At 35.5% G+C, this 25,038-nt stretch overlaps 1 protein-coding gene across 6 annotated transcripts in view; it reads left to right on the forward strand.

Annotated features, from left to right (window-relative positions):
- Nucleotides 1-22,457, forward strand: part of ANKRD12 (ankyrin repeat domain 12) — an 88,076-nt gene extending 65,619 nt beyond the window's left edge. For all 6 annotated transcript variants that reach the window (XM_084887743.1, XM_084887746.1, XM_084887747.1 and 3 more), the window contains 5 exons: nt 4,893-9,583; nt 13,285-13,383; nt 16,296-16,439; nt 18,760-18,855; nt 19,634-22,457. In XM_084887743.1, the coding sequence (XP_084743869.1) occupies nt 4,893-9,583; nt 13,285-13,383; nt 16,296-16,439; nt 18,760-18,855; nt 19,634-19,819 (5,216 nt within the window). In that variant the 3' untranslated portion in view covers nt 19,820-22,457. The remainder of the gene's footprint in view (nt 1-4,892; nt 9,584-13,284; nt 13,384-16,295; nt 16,440-18,759; nt 18,856-19,633) is intronic.
- Nucleotides 22,458-25,038: the final 2,581 nt, after the last annotated feature.

Raw genomic sequence — 25,038 nt, forward strand, 5'->3', positions numbered from 1 at the left:
TGGACTTGTAAGTCTAATTCTTTCACCAGGTGGGGGAAGTTTTCTGTCACTATTTCTTTCAGTATGTTTTCGATATCTTGCTCTCTCTCATCTTCTGGGACCCCCATAATTCTGATGTTGGTTCGCTTGAAGTTGTCCCAGAGGTTTCTTACATTATCTTCAATTTTCTGGATTCTCTTGCCTTCTAGCTTCTGTGGAGAAGTGTCTTCTGGCTCTTTATGTTCCAAATCTTTGACTTGATTCTTGCGATCTTCCCTTCTGTTTTTAGGATTCTGTAAAGTATTTTTTATTTCAGACAATGTATTCTTTATTTCTTGTTGATCCCTTATCATTTCTTGTTGACTCCTTATTAATTCTAGTTGATCTCTTTTCATATCCTCATAGGCCTTATCCATCTTTTCTAGGAAATTCTTGAAAAACCTTATAAGCGTAGATTTGAACTCTATATCCAGACGCTTTTTGTCCTCCATTTCTTTCGTTTGTGATCTATTTTGTTGTCGCATTTCGCAGTTACAGATGGGACAGGGTTTCAGGGTGAAGCCTGCAGCTTTGGCTTCCGTCAGCCCCACCCTATGCGGGTCCTTCAGTGCTCGCTGACGGCGCCTCTGAGAGAAAGGTGCCCTCGATTTTCGCCTGCTGCCAAACAGTCTATGCTCTCCCACAATGAGCCCGGTATTGGGGTTCAGTTCAGTTGGAAGTGGAGTTGGAGGTGGCGTTCACAGCAGTCTGGAGCCCCAGTCTCCTTCCCGTCAGGGCAATCCCGCGGCACAGCCGACCGTCCCTTCTCTGGGGGCAGTGTGCGCGCCTCTGGGACCTCCTTTCTCCGCTACCCTGGGGTTCCGCCTTACAGCCCAGCTCCCTATGGCTGAGCCTGAGTCCCCGGGGTCTGGCCCAGAACTGGGGTTCAGAGCAGTCGGGAGCCCAGCACAGTCGGAGTTTTATCTCCTTTCCGCTAGGGAACGCCCGCCAGGCCTCCCTCCTCTCCGGCTCCGTCCTCTCTGCGCGCGATGCGTCTCCGTACCTTGGGCTTTTCCAGCTCCTCCACGCCTCCTTCTGGTTTTCTCCTTACTTCTCGCTGTAGAACTTCCAGTCAGTCAACCTTTCTGTAGTTCTGGGCAATGTCCGTTTTATATTTTAGTTGTATTTTATTGAAATTGTGTGCAGCTGCGGCTAGGTGGTCACCTGGGTGCAGCCATCTTGGATCCTCCTCCTCCTTCCCTTCTCCCTTCTTTGAGGAATACTAAAAAAATAATTTATGCAAGTGGTCATCAATTAAAACTAATGCTTTTATTTATAAAAATATAAATTCCACCAGACATTAACATAAGAAAAATAGTGGTCCTGTACATGAAATCATGCACATTAAAAGGGAATTAATTAGAGGAAATATTTGAATATTGTTATTTGCCCTTTCTCTATAATAGAAGTGTCAGAGATTAAAGAAAATAAGATGTATATGAAAATCTCCCTCCTGTCAGAGTCTGGGGTGTGCCGCGGGACCCAGAGACAAGTCCCCAACCCGGCCTGCCGGACCCTTGTCTAACGCTGCAGGGCGGAGGGACTGCAGGGCGGAGGACGCAGCCTCAGGTCCTCTGTCAAACCCTGCTGGGGGTGGCAGCGCGGCCTCAGATTCCTCGGCTCAGCCTCAGGTCCCCCAGCGCCAGGGCAGGGGATGCAGCCTCAGGTCCCCTGGCCCAACCTCTGGGCCCCTTCCAGCCCCAGTGCCAGGAAGGGGGGTTGTGGCCTCAGGTCCTCCGGCCCCGGCGTGAGGGCCTGAGGGCATGATGACCACTTACATATTAGTTCTTTATTATATAGGATTATTTCTTAGCTCATTCTATTTCTTCTCTCCCCTCATTACTCTCCCTCTTCCCCTCCATGAAAAGTCCATATTTGTATATATGCTTTTTGTTTACTTGAAAGACTGATGTTTTCCACTACCCTCAGTCTAAAGGACCACCAACTTTCATTGTAACCTTATAATAAGTGACATGCCTGGAGTTAGCTTGAATATTTATGTCTTTAATCTTTTGGTACAAACTTAAGCAAATATGAAAAATTCTGGAATTCAGCTTTGGCCTTTTTAAATTAATGTGTACTTTATTGAATATGGCAATATTTTGATGTTAAACATTTTATTTAAATATTTTAATTTAATGATAACTTTTTATCTTTTTTTCTAGGCAGTGAGTTAATATTTATCACATTTATGGTATGTGTCAGGATATGCTAGGCACATTACATTAGTAAGTTCATTTAATCCTCACAATAGCCCTATAAGTTAATTCCTCCTAACAGGTTACTGACCTATTAAGTGACAGAGCAAAGATTTGAACCTAGAGTTAATGGCAGAACCTGTATACATTCAGAGTCAGATGACCCTAATGTCAGCATATAACTGCAGTATGAATTTAGTGTATGTTTGTTTGACTTAATGATACCTGTTTTGATGTATGCTGAGACTAGAGTCTTCATTATATTTGAGTGTAGCAACTTCTCTTGGGCAAAAAGGTTCTGTAAATGAAAGAAACTAGCTGGTGGGGGCTTTTTTGTTTTTGTTTTTGCTATGGAGCTTACCATTAACTGATTTAAAATCTTTGATGAAATGATACATGCTCACATATAATGTATTCCTGAAAATATTTTGCGTCTTACCTGATTTTGTTCAGAAAAATTATATCTAAAACTATAGTATATGTATTTAAGGGTTTTTGTTTTATTTTGTACAAATGTTTTTACTTTTATTATAGAAACCTTCTAATATATGCAAAAGTAGAAATAGTAGTATTACAAGCCCATATATATTACTCAGTTTTAATAATTATCACTGTATGTTCAATCTTGTTTTGCCCCTCATGAGTCTATATATTTTTCTATATTATTAAATATCTATGATATCAAATAATTTGAGGCAAGCTGAATGTCCCATCAGTAGAAAAATCAGTTTAAATGATTACATATTAATTCAAGGTAATACACAGCCTTTAAAAATAGTACATAATGAAGAAATGTAACTTTAAAAGAAAATTTCTATGATCTGTTAAATGAAAAGAAAAATATATGAAATGGTATACATGCTGTAATTTGAGATACTTGTTTATAACCTAAATTCTACCTGAAAATTTTATATATCCTTTATACCTTAGTTTCAATGCTGTGTTTTTAGAAAAGCCTGATTTCCTTCTCCAGTTCTCCCAAGCAGACTTTCCCAAATACACCCTTTGGACCTAGTATCTACTGTGATTTTAGCAATTGGCAGATTATATAACTGTTAAGGGGCAGGACTGGGTTTTGTGTGGGTCTTTTTTCATATTTTCACCCCTATCTCCTAGCACTGTGTGCCTGGCAGAGCATAATTAATATTTAGACTTATGCTCAGTGTAGAACTGATATTTTATGGGATATAAAAAGGAAAAAATTATTCTCAATTTCCAGTAAAACTATTCAGTTGATGAGAAACAGAATATAAATAGAATAGTTATATATAAACATAAGAATTAAATCCTTGAAGACTGCAAGTAGGGAAGTCCTTAGGAACAAATTATAAATAAGATGTTAACAGAAAAAAATAACACCTGCTGTATAAGTACTTTTTTTTTTAATTCATTTAATCAAGGACCAAAATAAATACTCCGAAAATAGTTGTTCCTTTTTGCAACATAAAGTTTTAGAGTTTGGTATTATGTATTACAATATTGGTAATTGGGAATGAAATTTTTTTTTACATATGTACAAGCAATTATAAACCCAAAAATCTTCTTTTTTTATATAATGTGTCAGTATAACTATATCACTCATTGTCATTTTATAATATTATTGTCTTAGAACATTACCACATCTCCAAAAACAAGGTTGTAATTTCTCTAGAGATCCTCTATAGTAGTGCCCAGTAATGTTATAGACACTCTGAAATACTTCTGGAATTTGAATTTTCATGTGAAGTGAATATTTGAGAGCTAGATCACTTTAGAGGAACCTTACTATATTAAAATAAATTTATAACATATTTGAGATGATTTTTTGTATCTCCTTTTCTTGATCAGAGGCCTCAGTTGTTATTTTTTTTTAGTTAGAAGCCTGGGTTTTGTTTTCAGAGGCCCATGTATGCAAAATACATTTCAACTAAGAAAAGGTGCCCTCCCCAGCTGATGTGATTCAGTGGTTAGAGTGTCAGCCCACACAAGGAAGGATCGGTCATGTACCTGGGTTGTAGGTTCAATTAAGAAATAGAGTAGTCTTCTTCAGGTATACCTATTTGTTGTTATATTCTTGATTATATAATTAGGGGATATAGTTCTTTTGATTTTTCTAATTTTTTTTAAACTAGGTAGTCATTCCTTATATAGTCAAAACTATTCACTCTTACTTAAGTTACTGTCCTCTGTGGGAATCACTTGATATACCTTATGGTTTTATTAATAAAAATTCTGAAACATAAAACAATCTGTGATATTTATATAATTAAACCCTTTAAATCAGTGGTTCTTAATCTTTTTTTGTTTGTTTGTTTTGCATCAAAGAATATTAAGTTAAATATCCTTTCCAGAAAAACAATAAATATATGTAAAATTTTTATATAACATTAGTAGTCAATATTTTTCCTGAAATCCAGTCCCTTTATATATTTCTGATATATGTGTTGTAAATTCAGTATATCATGTACTTTTAGATGTATCAAGGAATCCTCTTCTAAAGTAGATTCTCTATAAAGCTTTTCCATGACACTGTAGCAGAGTTCTTACATGTTTTTATTGCATTATTCACATATAATTCTGAAATATTTTTTTAATTGTTTGAAATATTTATTGTATATGCTATGTTTTTTCTCAGTCTTATTTTTCTTTCATTTGTCTTTCAACCAACAATAGATTTTTTTTTTCTTCTTATTCTAGATTCTGAAGAGGTTCAGTCTGTAAATCCTTCCAGTGTTGATGAAAATATTGACTCTGAGACAGAGAAAGACTCTATCACCTGTGAAAGTAAACAAATAATTCCCAAAGCACCTCTTTCAACTGCCCTTGATGAGTATGAGTTCAAAGATGATGATGATGAAGAAATAAATAAAATGATTGATGATAGGCATATTCTTAGGAAAGAGCTCAGAAAAGAGAATGAATCTGAAGTAGAAAAAAATAGTTTATTTGCAAAACAGGATAAAGCTTTCTACCCTAAATCATTTAAAAGTAAAAAACAAAAGCCATCTAGGGTTTTGTATTCAAGTTCTGAAAGTTCAGATGAAGAAATTCTTCAGAACAAAAAGGTTTCTGCTTCATGCTCTGTACCTGAAACATCAAATTCCGACACACAAACCAAAAAGGAATATGGAGTTTCAAATGAGCACAAACAGAAAGGTAAAGTTAAAAGAAAATTAAAGAACCAGAACAAAAATAAAGAGAACCAAGAACTGAAGCAAGAAAAAGAGGGGAAAGAAAATACCAGAGTAACAAACCTGACAATTACTACAGTAGATTGTTCAGAAAAGACAAGAGAGGAGGGGAATTTTAGGAAATCTTTTAGCCCTAAAGATGATACTTCGTTACATTTATTTCATATTTCCAGTGGTAAATCTCCCAAACATTCTTGTGGACTAAGTGAAAAACAATCAACACCACTAAAACAAGAACACACCAAAACATGTTTATCACCAGGAAGTTCTGAAATGTCATTACAGCCTGATCTTGTTCGATATGATAATACAGAACCAGAATTCTTGCCAGAAAGTTCAAGTGTAAAATCTTGTAAGCATAAGGAAAAAAACAAACATCAGAAAGATTTCCACTTAGAATTTGGTGAAAAGTCAAATGCTAAAATAAAGGATGAAGACCATAGTTCAACATTTGAAAACTCAGATTGTACATTGAAAAAAATGGATAAAGAAGGTAAAACATTAAAAAAGCATAAATTGAAACATAAAGATAGGGAAAAAGAAAAGCATAAAAAGGAAATTGAAAGTGAAAAGGAAAAATACAAAAATAGGGATGGGGTTAAAGAGCAACAGCGGAGTGTTGAATTTGATAGAGAATTTTGGAAAGAGAATTTTTTTAAAAGTGATGAAACTGAAGATATATTTTTTAGTATGGAACATGACTCCCTAACAGAAAAAAAATCAAAGTTGGAAAAAAACATGAAAGATGATAAATCAACCAAGGAAAAACATGTCTCAAAAGAGAGGAACTTTAAAGAAGAACGAGAAAAGATTAAAAAGGAAAGTGAGAAATCATTTAGGGAGGAAAAAATAAAAGATTTAAAAGAAGAAAGAGAGAATATACCAATCAGTAAAGAAACAGAATTTAGTTCTTTAGGTATAAGTGCCAGTGAGGAATCTATAGGGTTACATTCAATGGAAAAGGAAATAGAAATTGAAAAACAAGAAAAGCACATAAAAGACAGTAAGGAAAAATCTGATAAACGATTTCAAAGTAAAGAAAAGGACATTGAGAAAGCTGAAAGAAGAAATTCTGAAAAAGAGAAGAAAATAAAACATGAGCATAAGTCAGAGAAAGACAAATTAGATCTTAGTGAATGTGTTGACAGAATAAAAGAAAAAGACAAACTATATTCACATCATACAGAGAAATGTCATAAAGAAGGTGAGAAGATAAAAAATATTACTATTAAAAAACCTGATGACAGAGAGAAAAGTAGAGAAAAGACAGACAGAAGACATGACAAAGACAAACCTGAAAAAGAGAGGCATCTAGCAGAAAGCAAAGAAAAGCACCTGATGGAGAAAAAAATCAAACAGTCAGATAATAGTGACTACACTAAATCAGAAAAAAGCAAAAATAAAGACAGGGAGATAGATAAAAAGGAAAAATCTAGAGATAAAGAAAGTGTAAATACAAGTAACTCCAAACACTTTCAGGAAGAGAAGAGGTCAAATATAGCAGACAGCAGTAAAGCACAACAGGAAAAAACACTATCCCTTAAAGAAAAAACAAAAGATGAATCTTTGAAAACTGATGGAAAAGAAAAAGATAAAAAAGATAAAGACATAGACAGATACAAAGAACGAGACAAACATAAGGATAAAATTCAACTGAATAGTTTATTCAGACTAAAATCTGAAGTCGATAAGCCCAAACCTAAGTTATCATCAGCTTCAAAAGATACTCGACCTAAGGAAAAGAGGTTGGTGAATGATGATTTAATGCAGACAAGTTTTGAACGAATGCTAAGCCTTAAAGACCTAGAAATAGAGCAGTGGCACAAAAAACATAAGGAAAAAATAAAGCAAAAAGAAAAGGAACGGTTGAGAAATCGTAACTGTTTAGAACTTAAAGTAAAAGATAAAGAAAAAACAAAGCATACACTAGCTGAGTCCAAAAATAAAGCACTTAGTAGGTCAAAGAGTTCAGAGTTGACTGATCCTTATACCAAGGAGAAACAATCTAAAGATGCTGTAAGTAACAGATCACAATCTGTTGACAACAAAAATATAATGAATTTAGGGAAGTCATCTTTTGTCTCAGATAATAGCTTAAACAGATCTCCTAGATCAGAGAATGAAAAGCCAGGTCTCAGCTCCAGATCTGTATCCATGATTTCTGTTGCTAGTTCAGAAGATTCCTGTCATACTACAGTAACCACCCCAAGACCTCCAGTTGAGTATGACTCTGACTTTTTGTTAGAGGGTTCAGATTCCCAAATGTCCTTTTCCCAGTCACCTTTTCTGCCAATTGCCAAATCTCCTGCATTTCATGAAAAGGACTTCGATAGTATAACTGAACTGCCAGAGCGGATTAAACCACCATATACAAGCAGACTTCCAACATCCCATGTCCGATCATCTTCTGTAGAAGATGTTAAACTTATAAATGAGGGGAGAGCAGCTGTAGAAGTTCGAAGATGTAGCATGCCATCTGTCATTTGTGAACATACAAAACAATTCCAAACAACATCAGAAGAAAGCAATCAAGTTGGCTTAGCTGTGCCAAGAGATATTTGCCCTTCTCCCAAATCTGTGGTATCCTCTAATGTGCCTGAAAGAGAACTTTCAAATGTATCGAACATACATTCCAGTTTTGCCACCTCTCCAACTAGATCTATAAACAGCAAATATATTTCAGCTGATATAAACATTATCAAGAGTTCTGCTTCAGTGGGCACTTTAATGGACAGTCCTGTTCATTTAGAGCCATCTAATCAGGTTGGTGTGATCCAAAATAAATCATGGGAGATACATGTAGATAGATTGGAATCATTAAGCACCAGTGATGTCATTGGCCCAAATTCTAGTACATCTGATCAAGATCCTTCTGTCCAGGTTTTTTGTAATTCCGGAAACAAAATATTAAAAGAACAGAATACTGACTTTTTATGCCTGCACCAGACTGAACTGCCAGCAAACTCTTGTGCTCAGGATGCACCATCCTTTCTACCTTCACAGCAACCAGGCTCTTTCCAAAGCCAATCACTTTCAGATACTGATAAACATATGTCTTCATCATATGTTGCCAATCAAGATACAGATATTTTACAACATAAAAATGCAGTTCAGGTTATCAGTACTGTTTTAGATACTGATAATGAGTCTACAAAAGATACGGAAAAGACTTTTGCCCTAACAGATGTCCAAAGGACAGATACCTTTGTTCCCTTGTACTCTGAAAACTCTGTTCAAGAAGCATCACCAAATTTTGAGAAGGCTAATACTTTGCCTGTATTACCATTAGAGAAGGATTTTAATGGAAGTGATTCCTCTTCCCAGCAAAATATACATTATGCATTTAGCAAACATATATATAAGTCTTCCAATAGCCATGAAGTTGAAAATAACACTTCTGATATTCAGGTTATTTCACACGAAAAAGAAAGCAATCTGGAAAGTTTGGTTTTAACTCATTTGAATGATAAGTGTGATTCTGATTTATATGAAATGAATGCAGGAATGCCAAAAGGAAACCTAAATGAACAGGATAATCCAAAGCTTTGTCTTGAAAGTGAAAAGTGTTTGCTTTCCATTGAAGAGGAAGAATCACAACAAAGCACTTTATCATGTCTGGAAAGCCATTCACAACAACCAACTCAACCAGAAATGCATAAATACGGGCAATTAATTAAAGCAGAATTAGAAGAAAATGTGGAAGATGATAAAACTGAAAACCAAATTTCTCAGAGGATGACTAGAAACAGAGCAAATGCAGTGGCAAATCAAAGCAAACAGATTCTTGCTAGTTGTACATTATTACCAGAAAAAGACAGTGAGTCTTCATCTCCTAGAGGAAGAATAAGATTAACTGAAGAAGATGATCCTCAAATTCACCACCCACGGAAAAGGAAAGTGTCACGTGTACCTCAGCCTGTGCAAGTGAGTCCCTCTTTACTACAAGCAAAAGAGAAAACTCAGCAGTCTCTGGCAGCCATTGTAGATTCTCTGAAACTAGATGAGATTCAGCCATACAGTTCAGAGAGAGCAAATCCATATTTTGAGTATTTGCACATAAGAAAAAAAATTGAAGAAAAGCGCAAATTGTTATGTAGTGTTATTCCTCAAGCACCTCAGTATTATGATGAATACGTGACATTTAATGGATCATATCTCTTGGATGGAAATCCCTTAAGCAAGATTTGCATTCCCACAGTAAGTAAGATTACTTGATATACATCCGAAATGCTGTTCAATAGAAATAATCAAGTCACATGGAGTTTTAAATTTTCTGGTAGCCTCATTTTAAAAAATAAAAAGAAATTGGTAAATTAATTTTAATATTTTAACCAGATATATTTCAAAATATAATCAATATAGAAAAGTTATCTTTGAGACCATCTATATTCTTTTTTGTTATAATAAGTATTTGAAATCTGGTGTGCTGGTGTGTCTACAGTACTTCTCAATTTAAACTAGTTACATTTTAGTAAGTGGTCAGTAGCCATATGTGGTTAGTGGCTGCCTTATTGAACAACACTGAGCTATACAGTATTTGGTTTTTTATTACCTGCTTTTCCTTCTGTCTCAAAGAAGGTATGTTTTTATTTCTTTTAAGGGTAATTCCTTTACATGTGTTTTTGATCCCACTCAGTCCAGTCTTCTCTGGAACCATCCTCTATTACAATACTTCTCACTAGTATATTTTTAAATTTTCCTTCTACATTGGCCTATATCCCCCATTTCAAACATATTTGGATCTCCTTCATTCCATGGAAAAAAAGTTACCCTTTGACTATGCCAGTTTGTCAAGCTCACCTCTCTTTCCTTCATTGCTGCACTCTTGGAGAGTAGTCTGTGCCTCATGTGTCCTCTGTATCACGTCCTATTCATCCCTGACTGTTACGCATTGGCAGAGGTCACCAGTGAGTGTGCAACTGCCAGATTCATTGGCCTGTTTTTCTTTCTACTTGACCTCAATTATTGACATTGTGACCATCTTAGTCTAAATCAAATTTTCCCTCTCCCCACTCCCACCTTGGTCTCTGGTGACGCTCTTTTCTAATTCCCTTGCCTCATTGATGAATCCTTTCTCTCTTTTAATGACTCACCTACCCACCCTTTATACATCAGAGTTCTCTAGGAATCAATTATTTTTGCCCGTGTGGTCTTAACTACTGCTATGTTTTCAGTAATTTTTCAAGTGCCATTTAGTCCCAAAAAATTCTTATCTAGTTATATATCTTTTTTGTTGACCACCAGAATCAAATATAGGTGCCTCCAGGCATCCTTACCTAAATGACTTTCCAATACCTGTCATGGGAAGCTAACTTACATATAAGAAGCTACCTATAGAATTGTGTGCAAGAGATTTATTAGTAAGGGCTATCATATCAGGAACAATACCTATAATAAGTATGAGGGAAGCAATAGAGAGCTATTTCCTTATTTAAAGATCTCAGCTGTGATTAGCTGGCTTCCCATCTTCTACAGCTTAAAATCCATATCTAAGTATAGCATAACCATCATTTCATATTCTGACCCCAATCTACCCATCTGGCTTTATTTTCTTACTGCTACTTCCAAACTCACCCGCTACATCAGAGAACATCAGCCAAACTGAACTCTTCTATGGAAATCTCTTGTTCATACTTTTGGTAGTTCTCCCTGCCTGAAATGTTGTTCTCTTCAGGAAACCTTTTTTAATCCTCTTCCATGCCTTTTTCTAAGCTGTGATGTCACCCCTGTACAAAATTTAGTCAAGGCAGAATTGCTTGTGTCTTCCTTATTCTTCCCCTATAATATTGTCGTAAACTGTTTAAGTTAAGGTGTCTGTCTCTGTCAGTGGTAATCTAATTAAGGGCTAGGACACTATCTCTTGTAGAACAGTTCCAAGTTTATCTTTAGCCATGAATACACTACTGATTTCTATAACCATGTTTCTAGCTGCTTCTAGACAGCTGAATGCCCCACACTATCCTTAAAATCAGTATGTCTAGCCCTGTCCAGAGTTTCTCAGTGGTTAGAGCATCAGCTCACACATCAAAGGGTCATGGGTACGATTCCCAGTCAATGGTACATACTTGAGTTGCATAATGGATCCCTAGCCCTGATCAAGGGGTATGCAAAAGGCAACCAATCGGAGTGTTTCTCTCACATTGATATTTCTCTCACTTTCTCTCCCCACACTCCTTTCTTCCTCTCTCTCTAAAACAAAAATATCAATGAAAAAAATATCCTTGAAATTATTAAAAAAATAAATCATATCTAATACCAAACTTACTTGTCTTATCTCAAAAGTGCTCAGTGGAACATATTTTAAGAAAAGCTGGTTTAACTGTGCCCTCGACCTGGACTTTGCCAGGGAGTTTGACTGGGGCCAGGGCAGGCCGGGGAGAAGGGAGGCTAGCAGCTGGCAGCCTTAGAGGCTAGCAGCTGGCAGCCTCTAAGGACCTGTACAGTGCAGAATTTAATGTACTAGGCCTCTACTACGCTATATGACACCAGTGCTAGCAGACATCTTCCATAGATCTACATACATATTTTATTTTTTACAATTTCATTTGTATTTTCATTCTACATATCTTAAATATTTTATCAAAAAATATTTTGCCGGAACTGGTTTGGCTCAGTGGATAGAGCATCGGCCTGCAGACTGAAAGGTCCCAGGTTCGATTCCGGTCAAGGGCATGTACCTTGGTTGCGGGCACATCCCCAGTAGGGGGTGTGCAAGAAGCAGCTGATCGATGATTCTCTCTCATCGATGTTTCTAACTCTCTATCCTTCTCTCTTCCTCTCTGTAAAAAATCAATAAAATATAAATTAAAAAAAAGAAAAGAAAAGAAAAGCTGGTTTAACTAGACCACAACCTTTATTACTTTGCCACTGCTTATCTCTGTCCTCATGTCCCATCATTCTTTCCCTCCTGTTATGTTCCAGGGATTCAAGCCTGCTTATAATTGCCTCCAAACTCTATACTGTTTGTTTCATGCATTTGATTATACCATTCTCTCTTCTGGGAATTACCTTCTTCTCTTCTTTCTCTTTCCTTTTTCCCACAACTCATTTCTCTTAACTCTTCCTTTTGGTTAAGGCTCTGAAAGAAACTTTCTCTGACACTCCAGCCTCAAAGGAATAGATACTCTTCCTCTGTGTTGCTTGAAAGAGGCCTGCATGATTACAAAACTACAACAATAGCACCAAACTCACCACTTAACTCTTTTTGTTGTAAATTTAAAGTTTACAGGACACAGAAATCAAGCAAATGTATCATTGCAATTAGAGGCCAGCTCATTGAAAAATGATTAGCCCCAAAAAGTTATGTCTTGTATTTTCCACATTGATTTGACTAATTAAATGCTTATGATATTTAACATGTTTTTCAGTCATTCATAATTCCTGTAAACCGTTTACTGATTATAGAGTCTTGATTAGATCCAGGTTTGATTCTTTGGCAAGAGCTTTTCATATGTGGTATTGTATAATTCCTGTTGTACATCATGAAACACACTGTATCTATTTATCTTACCTTCAGAAAAATCAAGAGTTAACTAAGTTCTATACTGTGCCAGATATACTGAGCTATCTTACTTTGTTCTAATAATGCTGAAAAGAATTATAAACTGGGATGAGAGAGGGGGAAATATAGATACTCTAAGGCAGCAGTCGCCGACCGACCGGAGGTCCGAAAGATTGGCGACCACTGCTCTAAGGTAGTTAGTGGAAGAATATTTAGGGTATCAAACAGTTGAAATTAAAAAGTAATTGTATAATTGTTACTATATTATTTAATTCAGAGAACATCTGAATTTATATCTTCATTTTAAGTTATCTACTAAAAGGTTTTAATTTTATAAGTGTAGCCCATTATTATAAATAAAACCTAATACTTTTAACTATTACATTTTTAAAATTAGATTACACCACCCCCTTCACTGTCAGATCCACTCAAAGAGCTGTTTCGGCAACAGGAAGTGGTAAGGATGAAACTACGTTTGCAACACAGCATTGAAAGGGTAAGAGTTGTTTACATTTACATTTATGCTAAAAAATAACTTAATATATTACAGTGACCTACAGTTTTTCATTAGTGAATTTTTCTTATTTAGATCCATTTTGAAAGATGATTTGTTACCTTGTGCGTATCTTAGATGGAGAATTTGTAAGCCTGTTTTAGGATAGCTGCTCCCATGTTACAATTTATGTTCAGTATATTTTCAATTTATAAAAACTTCTAATGATTTTCTCTTTTAAAAAAAATACTTTTACTGATTTTGGAGAGGGAGAGAGAGATAGAAACATCAATGGTGAGAATCATTGATTGGCTGCCTCCTGCAAGCCCCACACCTGGGATTGAGCCCACAACCCAGGCATGTGCCCAGATTGGGAATTGAACCATGACCTCCTGTTTCATAGGGTGATGCTCAATCACTGAACCACACCAGCCAGGCTAATTTTCTTATTGAATTTGCAGAACTATAACAGTGAATTCTAGTTGGACATTTGGATTTCCACATTTTAGAATTGTTGCTTGTTACCAATTATGTTAGTGTAAAATACTTACAGATGCTGTGCTTACTGATCCTTACTTTAGTATTTCAGTTTCTAGTGGTTAGTCTTGGCATGAAATGACAGGGGGAAAAATCTATCTAATTATTTATAAAAATCATAAAAGGCCCTGGTCAGTGTAGTTCAGTTGGTTGGAGCATCATCCCTTGTACCGGAAGGTCACAGGTTCAATTTCCCGTCAGGGGGAGAGTGCTGGGCTGGGGTTGCAGAGGTGCAGTCAGTTGATGTGTCTGTTTCACATCGCTGTTTCTCTCTTTCACTCTCTCACAGCCTTCCTTTCTAAAATCAAAAAACACCTTCTTAATCTTTTGGGATGGTCAGGGAATTCTGCAAATGTGATGTAACATAGTTATTTACAAACGAAACCTTGTCTACAATTTATTTGATTCAGACATGATTAATTTCTTATGACAGAGATTAATCTTTTTTGTGCCATGGACCCCTATAACAGTCTGATAAATATAAGACCTTTTCTCAGAATAATGTTTTGGTGGGATTATTTTTTTCCGAATAATGTTTTTAAATTGATAGTGTTACTGTGAGAACAAATAAAAGAAGAAAGCACTGATACAGAACTTACAATTCATGACCCATATCATAGAGCAATAAGTTAGATCATATAACAAATATATCAATAGTTGTTTTAACTATCAATCATCTACAGAAGCCATACTTTCTACAGACAGTTAAGAATTGTCATTTGAACTGTGAAACTTGCAGAACCTTAATAGATAGCAAAAATGACTCATCCTCCTCCATATTGACCATCACAGAATTTAGAATTGCATAATACTACAAAGCAATTTAAATGTCTGACCAATATGAAGACAAACAGCTTTATCATTTGTTGACTGAATAAACTACTAGCAACAGAATTGCTTGATAGTTGGCCAGCTGTGTTGCACAATTTACACTAAAAGCTGCTGTCATGTGTCATGAAGTAGCAGGTCTAATAACTATAAGAATTGCAAAGAAGTGAGTATAAAAATATGAGGGCAGTATCTGCAACAACTATAATATGACTTGAAAATATTTGTGATTTGCCGAAACCGGTTTGGCTCAGTGGATAGAGTGTCGGCCTGCGGACTGAAAGGTCCCGGGTTCAATTCCAGTCAAGGGCATGTACCTTGGTTGCGGTCACACCCCCTGTTGTGCCCGCAACCAAGAGGCAGCTGGTCAATGATTCTCTCTCATCGATATTTCTAACTCTCTATCCCTCTCTTCTTCCTCTCGGTAAAAAGTCAATAAAATATATTATTGTTTTTTAAAGAAAATATTTGTGATTTTTATTTTGGGTTTTGTTTTTGTTTTTAGTTAATCCTCACCCAGGGATATTTTTTCCTTAGATTTTTTTAGAAAGTGGAGGGGAGAGGGAGAGAGAGAAACATCAATTGGTTGTCTCTGTCATACATCCTAACCAGGGACCAAACCTGCAACCCAGGTATGTGCCCTTGACTGGGTATTGGACCCACAACCCTTTGGTATGCAGGCCGATGTTCTAACCACTGCATAGGGCTAGAATGGCTGTAATCTAAAAAGACAGACAGTGAGCATTGGCAAGGATGTGAAAAAATTGGAACCTTTATAAATGGCTGGTGGGAATATAACATGGTACAACTGCTATTTAAGACAGTGTGATAGTTCCTCAACAAGTTAAACATAGAATTACCATGTGACCTAGCAGTTCTCTTATTTACCCAAGAGAAATAAAAACACACATTGAAACAAAAACTTAAACATGAAATATTCATAGTAGCATTATTCATGGATAGCCCAATATTGGAAACTACCCAGAAAATTGACAACTGATAAATGAATGAATAAAATGTGGTATATTCATACAATGGAATATTATTCAGCCATAAAAAGGAACAATATATTAATACATGGTACAACATAGATGAACCTTGAAATCATGTGACATGAAAGAAGCCAGTTACAAAAGATTACATATTATTTTTATAAAGTGTTCAGAATAGGTAAAATTTATAAAAACAAAAAATAGAGTTAGTTTCCAGGAAAGAGGGTAAATAGGGAATAGTTTTGTTGATGGGTATGGGGCTTCTTTTTGAAGTGATGAAAATAGTCTGGAATAAGTGGTGATGATTAAACATCTTGTGAATATACTAAAAGTCACGATTGTACCCTGTACAAGATCATTTTTAAAAAGAAAATGCCAGTTTTAAAAAGAAAGTCTACTTATACTTTTCAAACACTAGTTCTCAAATTCTCAAGCTTACTATGAAGAAAAAATGACTCTGAGATTAAAGTTTAGCATATTTTATTTTAAAAGTTTTATATTTTATTTAAAAACAAGTAGTTAAAGAATTATATATTTTTTAATTCTTTGTTCAACTAGGAAAAACTCATTGTATCCAATGAACAGGAAGTTCTACGAGTTCATTACAGAGCTGCAAGAACACTAGCAAATCAAACACTGCCATTTAGTGCATGCACTGTTTTACTGGACGCAGAAGTCTACAGTGTGCCACTGGATGCTCAGGTACAGTGCTCGCTGATACAGTTAGAATGTTCTTAATACAACTTGGGTTTTTTTTTGTAATTCCCGTTGAAAAAACTTGAATTCAACAATTAGTAAAACTCAAATGAGAAAAACAAGTCTTCCAGACCAAAGTATTCCCAAGTCACCTGATCCTCCATTTTCTAAAGTCCTCTAGTACAGCAGTCACCAACCTTTCAGGCCTCACAGACCACTGGTTGGCGACCACTGCTCCAAAGGTTTCCTTAAAACAGCAGTCACCAACCTTTCGGACCTCATGGACCACCAGTGGTCCATGGACTACCGGTTGGCAACCACTGCTTAATATAATACCATGTCTAATAATGTTTATAGCATAAAAGTTTATCCTATGTAATAAAAGGCTAATATAGAAATTGTCCCCTTGGGAGTTCGATGAAGAGACCAGGAATTCGATCGCTTGCTATGATGTGCCCTGGTCACCAGGGGGTGGCACGAAACATGGTGGGCAACCAGCGGCAGCGGCGGTGGGGCACTGAGGGAGAAAGGGAAAGAGGAGGCAGGGAACCTGATCGGCTCTGATTGCCAGGCAGGCCTAGGGACCCTACCCGTGTATGAATTTCGTGCACTGGGCCTCTAGTATTATACTATACTAGAGGCCCAGTGCATAAAATTTATATTATAGTATTATACTATACTAGAGGCCCAGTGCATAAAATTCGTGCTCTCAATGTAGCGGGCGAGGTGGGGGTCCCTCAGCCTAGCCTGCACCCTATTGTAGTCTGGGAGCCCTCAGAAAATGTCCCCAGGGGGAGCAGGCGCAATTCAGGACCACTGGTTCCTAACCACTCACCTGCCTGCCTGCCTGATCGCCCCTAACCATTCTGCATGCCAGCCTGCTCACCCCCAACTGCCCCCCCAAGCCTTCTTGCCCCCAACTGCCCCCCCTTGCTAGCTTGATCGCCCCCAACTGCCCCCACTTGCTGGCCTGCTCACCCCAAATGCCCTCCCACTGGCCTGATTGCCCCCAACTGCCCTCCCCCCTGGCCTGATCACCCTCTCCCTCAGCCCCACCACCATGGCTTTGTCCAGAAAGATGTCCAGAAGGTCTCCTGGAAGGTCTCCCGGTCTAATTAGCATATTACCCTTTTATTGGTCTAGATATTGGGGCGGACAAAAGAGGATTTACAGTTGTTCATATGGCAAAATGTAATAAAATAATTAACTTTTATATCATAAAAGTAGATAATTGCAAAACAAATATGTGTTTAGGATAGTGTCCCTATAGGTAATTTATAATTTGGTTCTAAAATGGATACTTATACATTCAGTCTGGCCTTCAAGCAGCTGGAAAGCTACTGTAAGCTGGAAAATAGTACAGGCAGACCGAACCTCTAAGTTGTGACGGTGCTACAATAGGGCCATGTTTTGTTTTGATCTTGGATATTTTTTTAATAAATTAATATTCAGTAAGTCTTCACTTAACATAGTCAACAGGTTCTGCAACTTTAAGCAAAACAACATATAATGAAACTAGTATTACCATAGGCTCATTGATACAAACAAGGGTTAAGTTTATATAGCACCTCATTAGCGTTATAATGAAACACAGCACAGAACAAAATATTATTCAAGGGCCTACTGCAATTGAAAAACTGTAGTTGTATCTTGAACAAAGTTTACTGCTGCATATAAATTACCTGAATTAGACATATCAGTTGTCAGGATTTTTTTATTTCATAAACTAGAATGAAATTTCATAAACTAGAATAAACTAGAAATAAAATTTTTTTATTTCATAAACTAGAATGAAAGGAGGAGGTTCCCTGCCTCCTCTTTCCCTTTCTCCCTCAGTGCCCCACCGCCGTCATAAGAGAATATAATGATTAAAATAAAAAGTGTAAACGTGGACAATAAAATATCATAAAAAAAGACTAGGAAATGCTGTTGTAAGTTGGGCAAGCTAGAAATACAAGGGATATAAAGTATATTATAGAGAAAGTTACTGTCTTCTCTCTGGTTGTATTTTATTTTTAATTTTTCTCATGTGCTAAAAAGAAGATTAAACAAGATAAGTAGATTTCAAACTTTCTTAAGCCACCAACTATTTTATTCAAACGAGAGCATTCAGAGGTAACAGAAACTGTTATTAAAATGAATTATTGGATCGATCTTAGGAAAGAACATTTTTATATTCAGATAATATTTTATCCTTTTTCAAAATATATTTCCATCATTCCTTAAAAAATGGAATATAACATGAAAAGATATAATGACATAGAGATTTTAAAGTGGATTTTATTGTGTTTTATTATATTCAACTATATTTAATGTTCTCTTTCAGTCTGATGACAGTAAAACTTCTGTGAGGGATCGCTTTAATGCAAGACAGTTCATGTCTTGGTTACAAGATGTGGATGATAAATTTGACAAATTAAAGGTATGTATATTGAGAAGTTCAGTTTAAATGGATGCTTTCCCCTTCTCTTTATTTATTTTTTTTTCATTTTAAATTTTTTTTTAATTGATTTTTAGAAAGGGGGGGTAGAGAGAGAGAGAAACATCAATTTGTTGTTCCACTTATTTATGCATTTATTGGTTGATTCTTGTATGTGCCCTGAGCAGGGATCAAACCCACAATCTTGATGTTTTGGGTCGACATGCTAACCAACTGAGGTACCTGGCCAGGGCTGCTTCCCCTTTCAAAACAAATACTGCAGCTATATTTTAGAGAGAAATTATTAGGGAAGGAAATGCTGATCACAAATCCTCACACTAGGTCACACTTGGAAAATAAAAGCCATATTACTCTTCAGGATCAATGTAGAAAAATGAGTTTCTAATGGGGATCTTTATGTTTATTGTCCAATATACAAGTCTAGTTATAGTTCTAACATATGAAAGAATGGGAAATAATAATAAGAAATATATTTTGAAACTCTATAAAGAAAAGTATTTGGTTTTAGATCTTCAGTACAAATCATTTCTCCTTAGATTTTCTTGATTCTTTTGTTAATTCGAAATCTCATTTGAAACAATAGTTTTAAATATTAAAACGTGTGTGAAATTGAAGACCCAGAAATAGTAGGCATATGGATACAGACAAGGTTTAACACCTACCCTGTTTAACTCAAAAACTTTTTATACCTCTGCTATATCCCTAAATTAAACAAAGCATATTTAATAGAATAATTCATTAACTTTTTTCTTTTTAATAGACCTGTCTTTTAATGAGGCAGCAACATGAAGCTGCAGCTTTAAACGCCGTTCAGAGATTAGAATGGCAGCTCAAACTCCAGGAACTTGATCCTGCCACATATAAATCTATTAGCATTTATGAAATCCAGGAGTTTTATGTTCCCCTTGTTGAGGTTAATGATGATTTTGAATTGACTCCTATATAGCAGCCGTTACTTCCTCGTGTGTCATCTTAAACTGATGGAGACTCCAGAGTGTTGTACTGTGGAAAATTGTTTTTTGACAAAAATACTGATATTCTGCCTTTACAATTGTTGGTAAAGTTGAACTATAATTGGTTATGTAGCAAACACTGTCATTTTATAAAAAATGAAAAGAAATATTTTGGATCTTGAATCCAAACAATTTCTAATTGAAAACTATATCGGTCAAAGGTCATGATTACATTTGGCAGGCTGTGGTAGATATTTAAAAAGTTGAGAATCTGCTAATGGCGCTGGAAGTTGTTAGCACTCTAAGTAATAAGATAACCACTAGTATGCAAATCTTTTTTAAGTTTTATTAAAATATATCAGTAAACTAAAAGGTTCAATTCCTACCAAATAGTTTCTAATGTGGAAGCAAAACTTGGCACAAATTTTCTTCAGTTTATTATATTTGTAAATTGTACAGTTTTCTTTTCAAAAGTTTGATATTGTCTTTCTTTTTAATAACTTATTTTATACATATTGTGCAGATGTAAATCTTGTAATTAATGCTCAAAATGTAAACAAAGGGATTGGTAGTCAAAACATGTACAAAAAAATAATTGTAAACCTGTTTTGTCTGATGTTTTATTGGACCAAAGTTGTAGTTTGTATGGAGTGTAGCAGTAGGGTGGTCAGGTAGCAAAACTTTTAAATAAGGCATGCATGTGTTTGAGTTAGCTTGTTCTTATCACCATAACTGTAAAGTTGTGACTTAGTTGTATTGCATGCTTCTTCCTATAATTTAACTCCATAAGTGAGACTAAAGTAGTGTAAGGTGTTTCATACTAATCTCCTGGCATAGTACCTATGGCTTACTATGTTGGATGTATTATTTAGAATAGTCATACAAAGGAACAGCTCTTCTTTCACCTCAGCTCTTCTTCTCTCCTCCCACCCCCAAACGCCTTTGAATGAAAATTCTGAAATTGTAAATATCTATTTTAATACTCAAGTATGATGAATCTGTGAATATATGTAAAATATGTTTAATAAATTTTATCGGTCATGTTAAATCATTGTAAAACTTTTTTACATTGCTAAAACATAATGTTTTAAGCTTAATAACCTTTGCACTTTTAAAATAAAAATAGTACTCCAATGAAAAAAGAGATATTTGATAGTCATAATAAGTAAAGGCAACAGGCATATTCCAATTGATCTCTACAATGTTTATGAAAAATTCATTAATCTGCTGTATTTTTTTCCTTGTATCAAGATATAAAGCCTAATTTTCAGAATTTTATAATTAACATTTGGTATGCTGTTTTTAATAAAATAATTAGCAATATACTTTGAAAAAGTCCAGTTCCTCCTATACCACAATACAGATTAAATATTCAGGAATTTTTCTGATCTGAAACCTGCTGCTAAAATTATTAAACATTTTTGAAGGGAAAGTTAGGTTATATGTAAAATTGATTATAAGTGTATGAGATTAAAATTTATAGAACTTTCCACAATACTTTGTTGAATTATAAAATAATACTGGATGTTTTTTATTCTGATAGAACAAAGTTAAAAGAATATATGAGAAATAAAGTGTTTAAAATTCAGCTTAAAAGTTGGAAATTCCGGATGATGGGAGAAAAAAGAATAATTGAAGTTGTTGAGTGCAAAGGTACATATTAAGCTTAGGGATTTTTTAATTTTTACATCAATTTATATTTAAATTCATATTGTATTTGGCATGCGCAATAAAGAAGCACGTGTAAAAAATACACAGTGCAAGGACTTTAATATAGAGGTTGGATGTAGTAGTGTTTAGAAACTTAGATGAGAGATTTTGGCCTTTTTTATTGGATAAATTGGGCCAAGAAAGGCAGGGTAGATTTTGAAGCACTGGTTTTGTTGAAGTTAAGTTTATTAAGGCTGGGAACATTAAAATCTAATTTATAAAAGCAATACTTTTTAATATGAAAAAATTAATGCAAATTTTGTGTATACTTTTGCCTACACAAAAAACAGATTTTTGAGCAATGGAGTCATAGACCATATGAGAGGGATAAGCTTGTAAGCGTTTTGTGCTGATGGTCCAACCTGAGAAGGGGTGTGGGAGAACATGTTGGCCAAACAGAACAAGCTGCAGAAGAGAAAAAGCAAGCACGCAGGAATCTGGCATGTCTTAGCTATCCCAGCTTTTTAGCATTAACCACAGTTCTCACCCTCTACAATGGTACCTCAAGTTGCTGGAGCATCTCTGCCATGATTCTGCTTGTGCAGATTTCCTTTGTAAAATGACTCAAAGCTAATCCGGATAGCTTAAAAGAACAGTGAATGCCTTTCCTGGAAATTTATACTTAAGTAAGTAGCTAAGGGCTTTTGATATTAAAAATATTCTGAAGCTCTGAAATGCTAGAAAAAAAACTTGGAATGGAGTATATGCCTAAAGATTTAGGATCTGAAAGAGGAACAAAGGATGGTTCATTTAATCAGTGATTTTTTTTAACTACTCAAATATCATGAACAAGATACTAAACTGTACCTGAGGATTTGTATTTCTTTAAATCTTGTTCTACATCATATCTGTTTAATAAATGACTAGTTGATATTTGTGCATGTTATTTAATAAAGAGTTATATTTTTATAGAAAAAAAAAGTGAAATGTGTGCTTTTTTTTTTAATTTTCCACTCCCATATGACTGTACGCCAAACACTGATATTTACTTGGTCAGCTAGCAAAATGGCAGAAATAATCACTTTGGGGAAACAAACAGCATCTGAAGAATTGGTCTTTCAAGTCTAGTTAGTAATGAGGTTTCAAAAATGAATTTTAAATGTTACACATGTGCAAACTTCATAACTGCAAAAACCTTATGCAAAGACCCCATGAAGCTCATTTTAGTGGACTTAATAATTATACACTTATTCTAGAAATTGGGTACTGTACTAAATATTTTCCTTAGTTATCCAACATGTGAACAGTATTTTTTATTCTCTGGTATCCTGGCATAAAACCCCAAAACTTGATACAGAGAACTTACTCATTTGAAACTCATGATACAGTTTTATCTTCTTGTATTTTATTTTTTATTTATTTTTTAAAAATATATTTTATTGATTTTGTACAGAGAGGAAGGGAGAGAGAGATAGAGAGTTAGAAACATCGATGAGAAAGAGTCATCGATCAGCTGCCTCTTGCACACCCCCTACTGGGGATATGCCCGCAACAAAGGTACATGCTCTTGACCGGAATTGAACCCAGGTCCTTCAGTCCCCAAGCCTACGCTCTATCCATTGAGCCAAACTGGTTTCGGCTCTTCTTGTATTTTAAAGAAAGCATTTTCATATTTAAAGAAAATTCTTTCAAGCCGAAACCAGTTTGGCTCAGCGGTGGAGCGTCGGTCTGCGGACTGAAAGGTCCCGGGTTCAATTCTGGTCAAGGGCATGTACCTTGGTTGCGGGCACATCCCCAGTAAGGGGTGTGCAAGAGGCAGCTGGTCGATGTTTCTCTCTCCGACGTTTCTAGCTCTCTATCTCTCTCCCTTCCTCTCTGTTAAAAAAAAAAAAAAAAACATTCTTTCAAACATTCATGGCAAAAAGAGATACTAATCTTTGGAAAAGTTTGTGTGAAGTTTAATTTGTTAAAATACCTTGTAATTCATTTCTTAGTGGCTTCTTGGGACCATAGTTTCCTTTGTACCTAAAATGGTGATACAAAACCTCCACAGAAGTAGTTATCCAAAAAAACAAAAATCTCAGAAAGTAAACATAGAAAAACTACAAACTAACATTCCTCTTGAACATATTCACATTCAGTTAGGCAACAATTCCTTAATTAGAATAGAAAAAGTATAACCCATAAAAGAAAAAATTTGATAAATAGGACATTAAAGTTTACAACTTTTTCCTTCAAAAAAACACTTAAAATGAAAATGTAAGCCACACTTATACTTTCAAAAAATTGATTAAAAACATATATGTCCCTAACTGGTTTGGGTCAGTGGATAGAGTATCCTCCTGGGGACTGAAGGGTCCCAGGTTCTATTCCAGTCAAGGGCACCTGCTCTGATTTCGGCCTTGGTCCTCAGTAAGGGGGCGTGCAGGAGGCAGCCAATCAGTAATTCTGATAATTGATGTTTCTATCACTCCCTGAAATCAATAAAAAATATTTTTAAATATGATAAAATATTTTAATTGATTTATTACAGAGAGGAAGGAAGAGGAATAGAGAGTTAGAAACATCGATGAGAGAGAAACATTTATCAGCTGCCTCCTGCACAGCCCCCACTGGGGAGGTGCCCGCAACCAAAGTACATGCCCTTGACTGGAATCAAGCCTGGGACCCTTCAGTCCACAGGTTGACACTATCCACTGAGCCAAACTGGTTAGGCCCTGATAAATAATCGGGAAATGTAAAAATTTTCAACTCAAGAAAACAAAATTTTAATATTTTACTAAAGATATATGAATGGCAAGGGGAAAAAAACACATAGCAAGATGCTCAACATCATTAGTCATTAGGGAAATCAAATTAAAACCAGAAGGCTATACTAGTATATACCAACTAGAATGGCTAAAATTAATACTTAAAATACCAGGAAACTGTTGAGCAACTAGAACTCTTCAATTGCTGGCAAAAACGCAAAATGTGAACCACCATTTTGGATATCCATTTAGTAGTTTACAATGTAAAAAATACACTTACTACAAAAAAAAAAAAAAAAAAAAAAAATACTATCAATCTCACTCCTAACCATTTACCCAAAAGAATGGATAACTTCATATTAAGAATCTTTTGTTTAATTTACAATTACCAAGTACTTTTTTTAAACTTTATTGTTGATACTATTACAGATGTCCCCATTTTCTCCCCATTTCCCCACTTCAACACAGCCCCTGCCTCACCTTCCCTCTGGCCATCACCACTGCTCTCTGTGTCTGGGTGTCATGCATATATGTTCTTTGGCTAATCCCTTCACCTTACTTCATCCAGTAACTCCTCTCCCACCCCTCTGACAGCTGCCAGTCTGTCCCATGTATCCATGCCTCTTTTTCTATTTTGTTCGCCGATTAATTTTGTTAACAGGATTCCATATATAAGGCATTTAAGACTGTTTCTAGTTTAAGACTTTAGCACTAGGTCAGTATTTCCAAGGAGAAATACCTTGTGGATCATAGCTCAAAAGGCTCCAACTTAATATTTCCGGAATCTTTTTTTTTTTAATATATATTTTATT

Source organism: Pipistrellus hanaki, assembly GCF_964339955.1.
Source record: "Pipistrellus hanaki genome assembly, chromosome: 6".
In the NCBI taxonomy this organism is placed as follows: Eukaryota; Metazoa; Chordata; class Mammalia; order Chiroptera; family Vespertilionidae; genus Pipistrellus; species Pipistrellus hanaki.